Source organism: Dendropsophus ebraccatus, chromosome 1 (genome assembly GCF_027789765.1).
Source record: "Dendropsophus ebraccatus isolate aDenEbr1 chromosome 1, aDenEbr1.pat, whole genome shotgun sequence".
NCBI lineage: Eukaryota > Metazoa > Chordata > Amphibia > Anura > Hylidae > Dendropsophus > Dendropsophus ebraccatus.
The window spans coordinates 70412962-70427194 of record NC_091454.1 but is presented as its reverse complement, the minus strand read 5'-3'; the positions used below and the strand labels follow the sequence as shown (position 1 = coordinate 70427194).

The 14233-nt window shown below is 40.9% G+C and overlaps 1 protein-coding gene across 1 annotated transcript in view; it reads right to left on the bottom strand.

Moving 5' to 3' along the window:
- Positions 1 to 306: 306 nt before the first annotated feature.
- The window catches only part of LOC138793787 (serine protease inhibitor dipetalogastin-like), a 45127-nt gene continuing 31200 nt past the window's right edge, over positions 307 to 14233 (bottom strand). The window contains exons 9-14 of the mRNA XM_069972479.1: positions 11699 to 11808; positions 7744 to 7789; positions 4964 to 5088; positions 3879 to 3924; positions 3579 to 3703; positions 307 to 689 (exon numbers count right to left, since the gene is read on the bottom strand). Of these exons, the coding sequence (XP_069828580.1) occupies positions 641 to 689; positions 3579 to 3703; positions 3879 to 3924; positions 4964 to 5088; positions 7744 to 7789; positions 11699 to 11808 (501 nt within the window). The 3' untranslated portion in view covers positions 307 to 640. The remainder of the gene's footprint in view (positions 690 to 3578; positions 3704 to 3878; positions 3925 to 4963; positions 5089 to 7743; positions 7790 to 11698; positions 11809 to 14233) is intronic.

Genomic DNA, 14233 nt, shown 5'->3' with positions numbered 1-14233 from the left:
GCGGGGTAGCGCACTGATTGGCTTAGCGGGACGTGCCGGGAACCCCCGAAGCAAGCCGGAGTGGGAACCTGGTGATATATACGCTCCAGCCGGCGGGGGTTACCGGGGCGGGCTGCTGACAAACTCACAGTGGGATGTGCATCCTGCTGTGAGTTTGTCTGCCCATAGACTGTACAGGGCAGGGATGCACAGCGCAGGGATGCGCAGCGCATCTCGATGCGAATTCACAGCGAGAAACTTGCTGCAGACCCACCCAGTGAGTTTGTACCCTTAATAATAATAAGATACCATAACTGTCATAGTTAATAATATTCATAAATCACCTTTAATTATTCCTATATCATTTTTTTTTTATTTGGAAGGATTGTAAAGAGTTTGACAACACCTTAAAAATGCATGCAAAAATTATGGTGTTTTGAAAATGCCCATGTTTTTCTCAGCGATAATAAAGAGCATTGATCAAAAGGCACAAAATGCAAGCATTTTTTACATACAGTTTTTCTAATGTATTTTAAACACATGCATGTAGTAACAACCAAATTGGTAAATTTAATAGAATTGAACAGTGTTATGTCTTTCCATTTATTGCAATTTGGGTCTTCATATCACAGGAAGTGTAAATAAACAGCGTGGATTAATATCAAATTTGTGGACATTCTCCTTCTGAAATGAGATACAACCCAGCATTCCTACAAAAAAGAAGCAAAAAGAAAATTTTAAGCATCAGATTTTTCATTATACTCATTTTACATTGATATCTTAGTACAGGCCACAAACCATGTTGTTAGTATCATTGACACTCATTTTCTGGGCATTTATTTTATTAGAGGTTTTCTATATATTATTTTTGGACAGAAAGATTTTTTTCTCTTGCTGTTTTTGCCTCCCTGCATATTACTTAAAATTCTTCTTCTTTTTTTTTTTTTCCCAAAACATTGGGAGTTGTGGCAGCATCCCAGACTAGTCATGTTATGGATACATTCTTTAGTTTTCCTTCCTCCGTTATCAATAATTTTTGTTGCACTTAGCATTATTTCTTCCCCATATATGCAGGCTCATGTGAACACGTTTTGATCACAGTTTAATATTTGGTAGCAGGTCTACCTGCATATATGGGGTGGATCTTGCAATTATAATATAGAGAGAGGTCATCTCAGAGCAGGATATTAACCCTTTATGTGACTGTTACTTTTGTGAGTCTGGTGTGCTGCTTTTCTTGTGTATGATTCATTTTGTAATCCTGTTTTAATCAATAAAGTTTACACATTTATATATGGCATAATTGTGTCTTCATGTGTTTGATAGGATATGGTTTATTTTTCTTAAATTGCAGATGTATGACGCTTGCTTTCTGCACTGGGGCTTCCCGCTGAGGGTAGTAGTAGTCGGGAACACCCGGGTAGTCAGTTGTCAGGTCACGGTATTGGCACGAGGGGAGCTGACTAACCCACGGGGTCCTGACCATGCGGGGCCCGAGCAATTCTTCGTTGCTCCTAGTCAAGGCACCAACTAGACCAATGCCAGGGTTCAGAAACAACGGTAGTTGTGCGTTTATTATAACGGTAGTAGTCAATGGCAACAGTCTCTCTGGATGCAACCAAGATTGAGGCAAGCTTGAGTATAACTGAGAAATGGGTGATGTTGCAATAGGCTGTGATGATAGCGTTACTTTGAGCGAGAGGAAACTGGATGATGGGAGTAGCAGTCCCGGAGAATGATACTGAGCGGAATAGACTGAACTAAATACTTGCTGTTGATGAGAATAAATGATGAGAGGAGTAGTGGTTGGAGAACGACACCCAGATCTTTAGTGAGTCTGAGAATTTTGAGAATCTGGAAGGTCCCGACTGGACCGGAATACTTCTGGACAGCCCTGAGCGGGTACCGCAGGGTTGCGGCCTTCTCCCTAAGGAGCAGCAGAGCACACATCCTTCTCCCCTGAAGGTGGAGAGAAGGTCTGAGGTAGACAGGAAGTGACTAAACTAACCCCAGCCAAAGCTCGACGGCTATAGGGGTTACTATGGCAGCCGGGGAAGTCAAGCCAATTGCATCACCACACCATTGAATACCAGGTAAATGAATATATATAGTAAAATAGGAGAAATACCAGACTTGAACACTGAGGGGGTGACATAACATAACCAGTTTGCAGTGGCATTACCTTTCTAGAACAGGAACAGTCAGAATACAGGTGCAGACATACAGTTAAGAGCAAATCTTCTGTTCTGGGACACTGCATAACAATATAATATTAGGGCCCTATTACACGGAGCAATAATCGGCTGAGTCAGGCCGATTTGGCTGATTATCGCTCCTTGTAATAAAGAGAACGATCAGCCGATGAAACGATCATCGGTTCAGCTAAAATAATTGGGCCCCAACCACACATCGCTACGCGTAATAGCAATGCGCGGCCGGTGGCTGATGATTATAGCGTAAAATAATAATTATTAACTCATCTTACCGCTTTCTTAGGCATCCTCAGAGGCCTTCCGTGCTGTGTGCAACTCTACTTCTTCTCTGGTCTTTGCAGTGACAGGCCGCAGCCGCTCAGCTAATCATCGTCCGAGACTGGCCACTCAGCCAATCAATGGCCTGTCTCGACAAGTGATTGGCTTAGTGGCCGGCGGACTGGCAGAGCAGAGGCAGAGCTGCACGCAGCATGGAAGGCCTGCGAGGACACCCGGGAATGTGGTAAGGTTATTTTTTTACACTGAATGCAAGGGCTGCACGGACATCACTTACAATGTCCATGCAGCCCTTGTTGCCCGATAATCGGCCCGTGCAATAGCTCAGTAAATGAGTGCCCATTTAGCAGATCGGCGTGCATTAACTGTTTATTATCGGCCCGTGTAATAGGGCCCTTATTACATAGTACGATCCTATACATTAACCCCCCCCACACACCACATTTACACTGTCCATCACAGGCATCCATTAGCATCTGTTGAGGAATGGGATGCTGATGTATATTGGGGTGTGTAGCAGTTGGTTCCAGCATTCTGCTGGTTTACGCCAAATTAATGAAACTCTCTAGTGTGATCTGCAGGGCTAGTGAGTCTTCTTAAAGGGAATCTGTCACCAAGACAATGCTATCTAATCTATTGCCTAATCTTGAAACAACCACCGTAAGAATCTGCTTTGTGATCTTGTCTAGTTCATTCTGTGGCTTCTGTAACATAGTTATTTATGTATATAAAATTATGAGTAATTATAAAGTAACCTGCAGAGCTGTGCAGCATATAACATTCCTGGATAGTGAGCTGCAGTACACACCAGCAGAATATAACATTTACTTAACTTACATACTGTAGGTTGTGCAATATGCTGCATTATTTGCCTATGTTAATACTGTATAGGTATGTATATACAAAACATAGGACCTTTTGGTGACTTGTTTGTAGAATTGTGCTTGGAGTCTCATATCTTTAACTATCTGTATATATTACTGTCTCTGATCTTTCTCCATCATACAGGTTTATTAATTCAAAAACTGCTTCTTAAGCCATACGTTGTGGCATAGGCACAGGCATAACCCCAGTGACTAATATCTATAAAACCTGCGTTCTTTCACTCACCTTCTCTTAGCACCACAAAAACCACATTTGTTGGGATAGGTATGAGAATCAGATCCACAGACTGGTCTATAATCTAAAGTGCAAATTTCTCCAAATCCTAGGCATTCATCCTGAAGTTGTTCATCCTGAATGAGTGAGATGTAAAACACTGCTGACACAGAGGGTCACAAAGTTGAATTTCTTAGTAGGACAATATAAAACCATTATATGGGTTGTCCAGAATTTTTTCTTAGTAAGTCATTCATGATGAATAATAGGGCTTTAAATTTAATGTGATGAAAAAATTGGAGGGGGGGTTACCTTTTGTTCACATTTCTCTTCAGATACAAGCACTAGGTTGGCCTTTCTGCAATTAAAGACATTGAAATGGTATCAATACTTTTGGTTGAACATCTATTTGGTTGAAGTGCTTAATAAAACAGACAGGTCAGGAGAGACCACACATCCTCTTTAAAAGGCCATGGATTGCCTTTTTTTTTTTTTTGAACCAGATATTCCTTATTCTAATCTGGTAATGTTTTCTGACTGTAATCCTTTTTATAACATTTTCTATACATTATCATTGGCATGAGTGATAAACATGACTAAGGATACTCCTTGACCTTATAGGTCCTGTTTTCAAGTTAGCTGTTACTAATAGTGACTATTCCAGGGCAATAACTTTTTTTAATGTTATTTCAATCATTTTGGTGTCTGCAAAAAATCAACGATCAACGACACATGGATGATTTCTTGTTGGTTGTTTGATCGTTGCCAGCATTTACACAAAACGGTTTGTTCAAATTTGAACCATATAACGTCACAATAATCATCATGTGTAATAGGTCCACAGTCTGCACATATTGGTTAATACATCATGATTTTTATTTTTGATCAAATAAAGTGCTGCAAATTCTACTCTGCTTTGTAATAAGCCGGGGTGTATTATTTAACCACAGTGTAAGCAGGGCTGGCCTTACTTATGTGCGACCCATTGGGAAGGGTAAATAATTAATCTACTTACCCATCCATGCCACCCCCTACAGGGCCGACATCAGCACCCTCTGTTGATATACTACTGGGAGAAGCACACAAGGGGTATATACTACTGAGGACAGCACACAAGGTGTATATACTACTGAGAGGGCAGCATACCAGGGGTCTATACTATTGGGTCAGCACACAGCGATCTATACATTGGGGCTGCACACAGTAAATTCTACACAGGGCACCAACTACCCTATGGTTGGCCCTGGGTGACGGTGCACAGACAGAATACAGGCCATGTGGTGATTTGTTTGGAGTCTATTATCTTTTAACTACTAGTTTGCATGTCTTCCTGTCTTTTTGACAAGGAAACAATACTCAAGTTTATGTCCTTTCAGTTTTCTCTCTGAAACACTCACCTTTTCTTAGCACTGCAAAAAACACATTTGTTGGGATAGGTAACAGCATCAGATCCACAGACTGGTAAATAAATTCTAGGGCACACTTTCCCATATCCTTGGCATTCATCCACAAGCTGTTCATCCTGAAAGGGTGAGGAAGCAAGATGTAAAATACTGTTGACACAGAGGGTCACAAAGTTTTTTACTGTGCTATCAGAAAATTTATGGGGTATGCTGCTGATGAGCTCTTTCTCCCTGTAGCATTTTACAGAGCTTAGTGCTGCTTGGTGTATACATTGCAGTGGTGTTCAGTGTGTACATCACCTTCCCTGCTCTCTCTCTGCCAGTGCAATGTATGGGACAGCCATACATAAGGCAGAGATTAATTCTCTCATTTCAGTTGCACTAAACTCGTCCATGTGACTTTTCATATACAGGTTTTCTAAACATTTAAAATTCAACCTCCTCAAGTGAATCAGCCTTCATTGTACGTGTTGGTCACAAGACAAAAGAAAAGAAAATTTTTTGTAACCAAGCAAATAATCACAAGGTACAGCAGTAGTGATTCACTAAATGCTTGTTAGTAAGGTAATAAACATTGTAATGTAGAGCGTCATAATGAATGAATTGGAATTCTGTCTCTCTAAAAAAGTGCGAATTTTATGCTTTAACACAGAAAAAAAAAGATCTTTTCTGATCTTGTATTGTTCCTGCCTGTTGCCTATCTATTGTATAGCGCTCTGGAACTAAGGGCGCTTTATAAATAAATAATAATAATAATAATAATAATAATAATAAAGATTTTAAGGGTCTGTAAGAAGTAATATACAGTGCCTTGTGAAAGTATTTGGCCCCCTTGAACTTTTCAACCTTTTGCCACATTGCAGGTTTTATACATAAAGAAAAATTTTTAATTTTTCAATGAAGAATCAACAAGTGGGACACAATTGTGAAATGGAACAAAATTTATTTGATCTTTTAAACTCTTTTAACATATAAAAACCTGAAAAGTAGGGCGTGCAAAATTATTCTGCCCCTTTTCAGTGCAGCAAACTCCCTCCAGGAGTAGTCCTAAATGACTGATGATGATAAATAGAATCTACCTTTGTTTAATCAAGTCTCCGTATAAATGCACCTGCTCTGTGATAGTCTCAGGGTCCTGTTTAAAGCGCAGAGGGCATCATGAAAACCAAGGAACAGGCAGGTCCCAGATACTCTTGTGGAAAAGTATAAAGCCAGATTTGGATACAAAAATATTTCTCAAGCTTTAAACATCTCAAGAACAACTGTGCAAGCGATCACATTAAAACGGAAGGCGTATGAGACCACTGAAAATCCACCAAGACCAGCTGTCCCTCTAACCTTTCATCACGAACACGGAGAAGACTGATCAGAGATGCAGCCAAGAGGCCCATGATCCCTCTGGATGAACTGCAGAGATCTACAGCTGAGGTGGGAGAGTCTGTTTATAGGACAACAATCAGTCGTACACTGCACAAATCTGGCCTTTATGGAAGAGTGGCAAGAAGAAAGCCATTTCTCAAAGATACCCATAAAAATTCTTGTTTAAAGTTTGCCACAAGCCACCAAACATTGGGAGACACCAAACATGTGGAAGAAGGTGCTCTGCTCACATAAAACCATAATCCAACTTTTTGGCCACAATGCAAAACAATATTTTTGGCGTAAAAGCAACACAGCTCATCACCCTGAACACACCATCCAAACTGTCAAACATTGTGTTGGCAGCATCATGGTTTGGACCTGGTTTCCTTCAGACTGAGACTGGGATGGAGATTTATCTTCCAACAAGACAATGATCCAAAACATAAGGCAAACTCTACAATAGAATGGTTCACAAATAAACGTATCAGATTCCCGCTGTCTGCCCACTCCGTGCAGCGGGTGGATACAGCGGGAGGACCGCCTGGAAAACTGGGATACAGCCTATGGCTATGGCTGTATCCCAGTTTTCTAGACCGTCCTCCCGCTGTATCCACCCTCTCCACGGAGAGAGCAGACAGCGGGAATCATTGCTGAGAGTTCAGGTTCATACGAACCCGAACCTAACTCGGTTCGGACCATCCCTAGTTAGAATGGCCAAGTCAAAGTCCAGAACTGAATCCAATCGAGAATCTGTGGAAAGAGCTGAAAACTGCTGTTCCCAAACGCTCTCCATCCAACCTCACTGAGTTCCAGTTGTTATGCAAGAAAGAATGGGCAAGAATTTCAGTCTCTTGATGTGCAAACTGATAGAGACATACCCCAATCGACTTGCAGCTGTAATTGCAGCAAAAGGTGGTGCTACAAAGTGTTAATGCAAAAGGACTGAATAATTTTGCATGCTCAATTTTACAGTTTTTGTTAAAAAAGTTTAAACGAACCAATAAATTTCGTTCTACTTCACGATTGTGTCCCACTTGTTGTTGATTCTTCACAAAAAAAAAAAAAAAAAATTTACACATTTTATGTTTGAAGCCTCAAATGTGGCAGTGGAGTTGCTGTCAGTAAGTGCAGTGAGTACACTTATTACACTGTACAATACTGTACACTGAACTATTTTACTTTAAAGTGACCAACCCCTTGAAGAAACAAATGCAAGATGGACCAAGTGAATCAAAACCAATAAATGTGTGATGAAAAATCACATCAGATGTGTATGAAGGTTACAACAAAACTGAATGCTGTTAACCATACCAGGAGTGGAACATAAGCAGAGGTTAATAGTAATTGTTTAGCAGAGGTAATAGTTTGAAGACATAGGATATAAAACAAAAAAAAATAATGAAACAGTTAACCTTTGATTCACATGTCCCTTCAGACACAAGTGCTAGGTCGGCATTCCTGCAATTAAATATGAAAAATTGTATTAATGTTAACATAATCATGGCAAATATACGTAAACAGCATAGCTCACAGAGCAACACCATTTATGCAACTTTCATTAACATGTATGGGAGTTATGCAAATTGCATAAATCATCACCTTCAGCTTCCTGGCTACCTCAGGCCAGGAAGCCATGATTATCTGAGATGGGAACACCCTTTGAAATTTGTTTAAAGAGTCACTGTCGTTTTTTTTTTTTTTTTTTTTTTTTTGCAGAAATCAATAGTCCAGGCGATTTTAAGAAACTTTGTAATTGGGTTTATTAGCCAAATCTGCCATTATCTGCATGTAAAAAGCCTTTTCCCAGGTCCCCCTCCTCTCCTTTATGTCATCCACTGCTCAGAATCAGACTGTTTCTTCATCAGTCGGATCTGTCTGGTCTATCAGTCGGATCTGTCTGGTCTATCAGTCGGATCTGTCTGGAACAAAGGGTTGCACAGCGGGGGAGCTATTCACAGTGCTATTCAGAGGTCAGTGGTGACTGTCAGAAGAGAGAGCCCCTGATGTGAATGTAAATTAACTCTTTCTTGTCCTGTTTTGCTGCCTCTACTTTCTCTCTCCTTAGGAAGACCATAAAGACAGAGGGAGAGCTTCAAACTGCTTTTTCATGATAAAAATTATTTTTTTGGCTAATAAACCCAATTACAAAGTTTCTTAAAATCGCCTTAACTATTAATTTCTGCAATAAAAATTTTGACGACAGTGACAGTTTAACCCTTTGAGGACCAGGCCCAAAATGACCCAGTGGACCGCAAAAATTTTGATCTTTGCGCTTTTGTTTTGTCCTCCTCCCCTTCTAAGAGCTCTAGCACTTTCAGTTTTCTATCTACAAGGCCATGTAAGGGCTTTTTTTTTACAGGAATAGTTGCACTTTGTAATGGAGTCTTTCATTTTACCATAACATGCATGACAGAATCCCAAATATATTATTTATGAAGATATAAATAGGTGAAATCATAAAAAAGAATGCAATATGGTAACGTTTGGGGGGTTCCTGTGTCTACGTAATGCACTATATGGTAAAAGCAACATGATCCTATTACTCTATAGGTCAGTCCGAACACAACCATATGCAGGTTATACAGATTCTCTAATGTTATATATTTTTTTTTATGAAATCCTTTTTTTTGGCAATTAGTTATTAATAAATTGGGCCTATTGTGACGCTTATAACAGTTTTATTTTTTCACCTACGGGGCTGTATGAGATGAAATTTTTTCCAACATGATCTCTAGTTTTTATTAACACCATATTTGTGAAGATCGGACATCTCGATCACTTTTTATAGATTTTTTTAATATATATATATATATATATATATATAGTAACATAAAATTGGTAATCCGTGCACTTTTTCCCCTCTTTTCGTGTACGCCGTTCACCGGTCGCAATGACGCTTGTTATATTTTAATAGATTGGAGAATTACGCACGCTAGGGTATATTATATGTTTATTTATTCATTTATTTTTATATATTTTATTTATATAATGGGAAAGGGGGGTGATTTAAACTTTTATTGGGGGAAGGTCTTAGGGATAGTGTGTTAGTGATTTTAACTTTTTTTTTATACATTTTAAGTCCCTTTGGGGGACTCGTGCATTCATTACTTTTATTTTCATCACTGATCACTGCTATGCCATAGGCATAGCATTGATCAGTGTTATCGGCGCTCTGCTCATTGAGCCTGCCTATGCAGGCTTAGAGAACAGATCTCCGATCGGACCGCGCGGAGGCAGGTAAGAGACCTCCGGCGGTCCGTTTTAAAGATCGGGACCCCCGCAGTGTTACCGACTGGTAAGTGACAGGGGACTCCACCTGTCACCTATACTTAAACGCCGCAGCCGCACCGCGATCGCGGCGTTTAACCTCTTAAGGACATATGACGTACCCCTACGTCATATGTCCTCACTTGCACTTCAAAGCGGCGCCGCGCGGCGGCCCCGCTTTGAAGTGCCGCGATCCCGGGTGCCGCGAGTAGCACGGGACCGCGCCCGCTAATTAGCTAATCGGAGGCAGCTGTCAAAGTTGACAGCTGCCTCCGATTACCGGAGGCAACGTTTCCCTGGGGTCTAGTGGGGGAGATCGCTCCTCCGGGACCTTGTCCCGGAGGAGCGATCTCCGTTACTGATGCCGGCCGGGGACGCGTCCAAGATGGCGCCGTCCTCGGCTCGGCACTCGTTCGTTTTCGGCTGCAGCAGCCGAAAGCAAACGAGTGCCGATCTCATGGATCTCTGCAGCATATCTATGCTGCAGAGATCTCAATGAGAGATCACAGTGTATATACTAGAAGTCCCCCAGGGGGGCTTCTAGTATATGTGTAAAAAAAAAAAATAAAGTGTTGTTAATAGTAAAAAGCCCCCTCCCCTAATAAAAGTCTGAATCACCCCCCTTTTCCCAGGTTATAAATAAAAGTAAACAAATAAATAAATAAACATGTTTGCTATCGCCGCGTGCGTAATCGCCCAAACTATTGATTAATCACATTCCTGATCTCGTACGGTAAACGGCGTCAGCGCAAAAAAATCCCAAAGTGCAAAATTGCGCATTTTTGGTCGCATCAAATGCAGAAAAAATTTAATAAAAAGCGATCAAAAAGACGTATATGGGCAATCAAGGTACCGATAGAAAGATCACATCATGGCGCAAAAAATGACACCTCGCACAGCCCCATAGACCAAAGGATAAAAGCGCTATAAGCCTGGGAATGGAGCGATTTTAAGGAACTTATATTGGTTAACAACGGTTTGAATTTTTTACAGGCCATCAGATACAATATAAGTTATACATGTTATATATCGTTTTAATCGTAACAACTTGAGGAACATGCATAACAAGTCAGTTTTACCCCAGGGCGAATGGCGTAAAAACACATTTCCCCCAAATAAAAGAAATGCGTTTTTTTTTCAATTTCACCACACTTTGAATTTTTTTCTGGTTTCGCAGTGTACTTTATGCAAAAATTCAGCCTGTAATTGCAAAGTACAATTAGTGACGCAAAAAATAAGGGGTCATGTGGGTTTCTAGGTGGAAAAATGCAAGTGCTATGACCTTTTAAACACAAGGAGGAAAAAACGAAAACGTAAAAACGAAAATGGGCCACGTCCTTAAAGGGTTAAGGAGTTAATGTCATGCTGCAGCGTGTCATTAACGGTGAGGCAATTAGCAGCCGGCCCCCACCTGCTATGAAGTGCGGTCCGCTCCGGAGTGCGCTTTATAGCTCAGGACGTACCGGTACGTCCAGGGTCATCTGGGCACAGACTTCCAGGATGTACCGGTACGTCCTAGGTCGTCTAGGGGTTAAAGAAGCACTCTACCAATTTTCTTAATGCACACTCACCCCCAAAAAAATACATGAGCTGGTGCCAAAAAGTTATACAGATTTGTAAATGACTTCTATTTAAAAATCTTGTCTTCCAGTACTTATCAGATCCTGAATGTCCTGCAGGAAGTGATGTATTTCCAGTCTGACATGGTGTTCTCTGCTGCTACCTCTTTCCATGTCAGGAACTGTCCAGAGTAGTAGCAAATTACCATATAAAACCTCTCTTGCAGAGGTGGCAACTGTGAGCACAGTGTCAGACTGTCAATATACCACTTTCTGCAGGACATACAGCAGCTGATAAGTACTGGAAGGCTTGAGTGTATTACAGTAAATAGAAGTTATTTACAAATCTGTATATCTTTCTGACACTGCTTGATTTGAAATTAATTTTGTTTCACCAGTATACCCCTTGTTTGGAGAATTTAAAGTTTCCTATCTTATCCTTTTCTATTTAAATTTATGCATATTTATTTATTAGCTCAAAAAGTGCATCTTAGGTTTTAACAGTGATTGATACTTGTGTCCTTTCTGTTTTTAAGCTCACCTTTTCTCAGCATTGCAAAAAACACATTTGTTGGGATAGGTAACAGCATCAGATCCACAAACTGGTCTATACTCTAGAGTGCAAATTTCTCCAAATCCTTGGCATTCATCCTAAACGAGTGAAAAAATGAGAGTGAGATTGAAAACAATGCTGACACAGGGGGTCACAGAGTATGATATTTGTATATTGTGCTACCAGAAAATTAAAGTGTTTCTCTATCATTATTAATTTTAGGTAACTCTCATAACATTCATAACAAATAATAGGGACTTTACAATGAATGAAATTAAAAAAGAAAATCATGCCTGTGGCATCTCCCAAATTGTGCCTCTCTGTTTACACACCACAGTGATGTTTAGTTTCCTGCTCTCTCCAAGCCTGAGCAATGTCTGGGAAAGCCTTACACAGAAATTGATTTCCCACTATACTGTAGCTGTACATGTACAAAGTGGTACTCGTCCATATGATTGTCTAAATTAAATTATTACTTTAAAGGGCTTGTCAAGGGACATGAACATGTACATATGGCTGGGGGCACACTAGAAATAAAAAAAAAAGTGACACTCACCTACCCTGATCCCCTGCTACAGATGAGCGAACTTGCAGGATTTCTGGTTCGTATGAACCAGAAATCTTGGCGTCTGATTCACGCTGTCTGCTCACTCCGTGCAGTGGGTGGATACAGCATAAGGAACGCCTAGAAAACTGGGATACAGCCAATGCCAATGGCTGTATCCCAGTTTTCCAGGTGTTCCTTACGCTGTATCCACCGGTGCACGGAGCGAGCAGACATCGGGAATCAGACGCAGAGATTTCTGGTTCATACGAACCAGAAATCAGGCAAGTTCGCTAATCGCTATCCCCTGTAGCTGCCATTTCGGACACACTGGTCCTCACGTTTTGTGCGGTATTGCAACTAAGTTGTTTCTAGAAGAAAGTGGTCATGTTTTTCTAAGCCTGAATAACCCCTTTGAATGAATCAGAGATGTCTGTTGTAAAAACCCCTTACACCATACTGAAGCTTTCTGCCTCTGGATCTTAAAACTATAGCAGGAGAGGGGATTTTGGCATAATTTTTCATTACAAAGATTTCCTTATATAAAACTGGACAACCCTTTTTTGGATAATTCTTTGGAGCAATTGTATTGGTTATATCAAAAAATAGAACAGCTAAAGTGTAGCTAGATTACAAAAGGAAACTGACTGCTTAACTGCTCCTGCTCCCTGCGAGCAACATCCTGTCCTATTAGTTGCTGATAAATTCCAGTTTCTCGCATTCCCACTGCACATGGCCTCTGAAGTGGCCCACACACACTAAACACCTTAAAGAGGACATGTGGCCTCTCCTGACATGTTTATTTAGCAAATACTTTTATTCTACCTGAAATATCAAGTCTTAAATATCTTTTCTTATAGCTCTGTGATGTGCTTTGATCTGTTATTGTTACTAGAAGTGTATGACTAAAGAGCCAGGTTTTTGTCTTTTCTGTTTTAAGCTCACCTTTTCTTAGCATTGCAAAAACCACATTTGTTGGGATAGGTAACAGCTAGGGATGAGCGAACCGAATCGGTACGAACCAGATTCGTTACGAACTTTGCAAAAAGTTTGGTTTGGTACCGAACCGAACTTCCAAAAAGTTTGTGACGAAGTTCATTAAAACCGCAAAAGCGTCGCAAAACTGTATTGTTTTCACAGAATGGAAGGAATTATTACTCCTATAATCCCTTTTATCCTTTTATTATGTGAATATCAAGGTGTGTGACGTCACTAGAGGAACAGGAAGTGCCTGAGCGTCCATGCTCTTTCTCATTGTGTGTCTAGACTGCAGAGAGAGAGGAGCTCCGTGCTAGTTAGGGAGGGAAAGCACATAGATAGGCAAACAAGTAGATTTTTACAGGGAGGTAGAGAGAGGGAGAGATAGGCAGGGATAGGAAGTAAAAAACTTGTGATATCCAGAAAATAGTCTAACACCGATATATCACAAAATATCTTTATTACATGCTCGAAATAGTATTAAGCACAGGATAGTGGTTGGGGGGGCAGAGGCTGTGTGACAACCAGGGGCGTAACTAGAAATGGCTGGGCCCCATAGCAAACATTTGATTGACCGACTGACCACTAAACGGTCAAATGAAGTCATAACTACATAACTGCTAGCTCTGGTCAGGAGTGCTTGCAGTTAAAGGGACATTTGCAAAACCCAGGCAACCAGCAGGGCCACCCGATGCTGCAAATGATGACGGCTCAGGGGGCCCAGTGTATTGCAGGAGCAGGCCATGGGGCCCCTGGATGCGGCGGGCCCCATAGCAGCCGCTATGGCTGCTATAGTGGTAGTTACGCCCCTGGTGACCACTAATCACAATCATTTATGCCAACAACAACCTTAGTATAAGGGTATATTCACACGGGCGGGCGAATCTGCTGCAGATCTGCTGCGTATTTGCTGCGTATACGGTGTGTGTGTTTGTACCCTAACAAATATAAATGTATAGTGCGATTTAGAGCTAACCCTTATGGGCAAGCCATAGGAATTG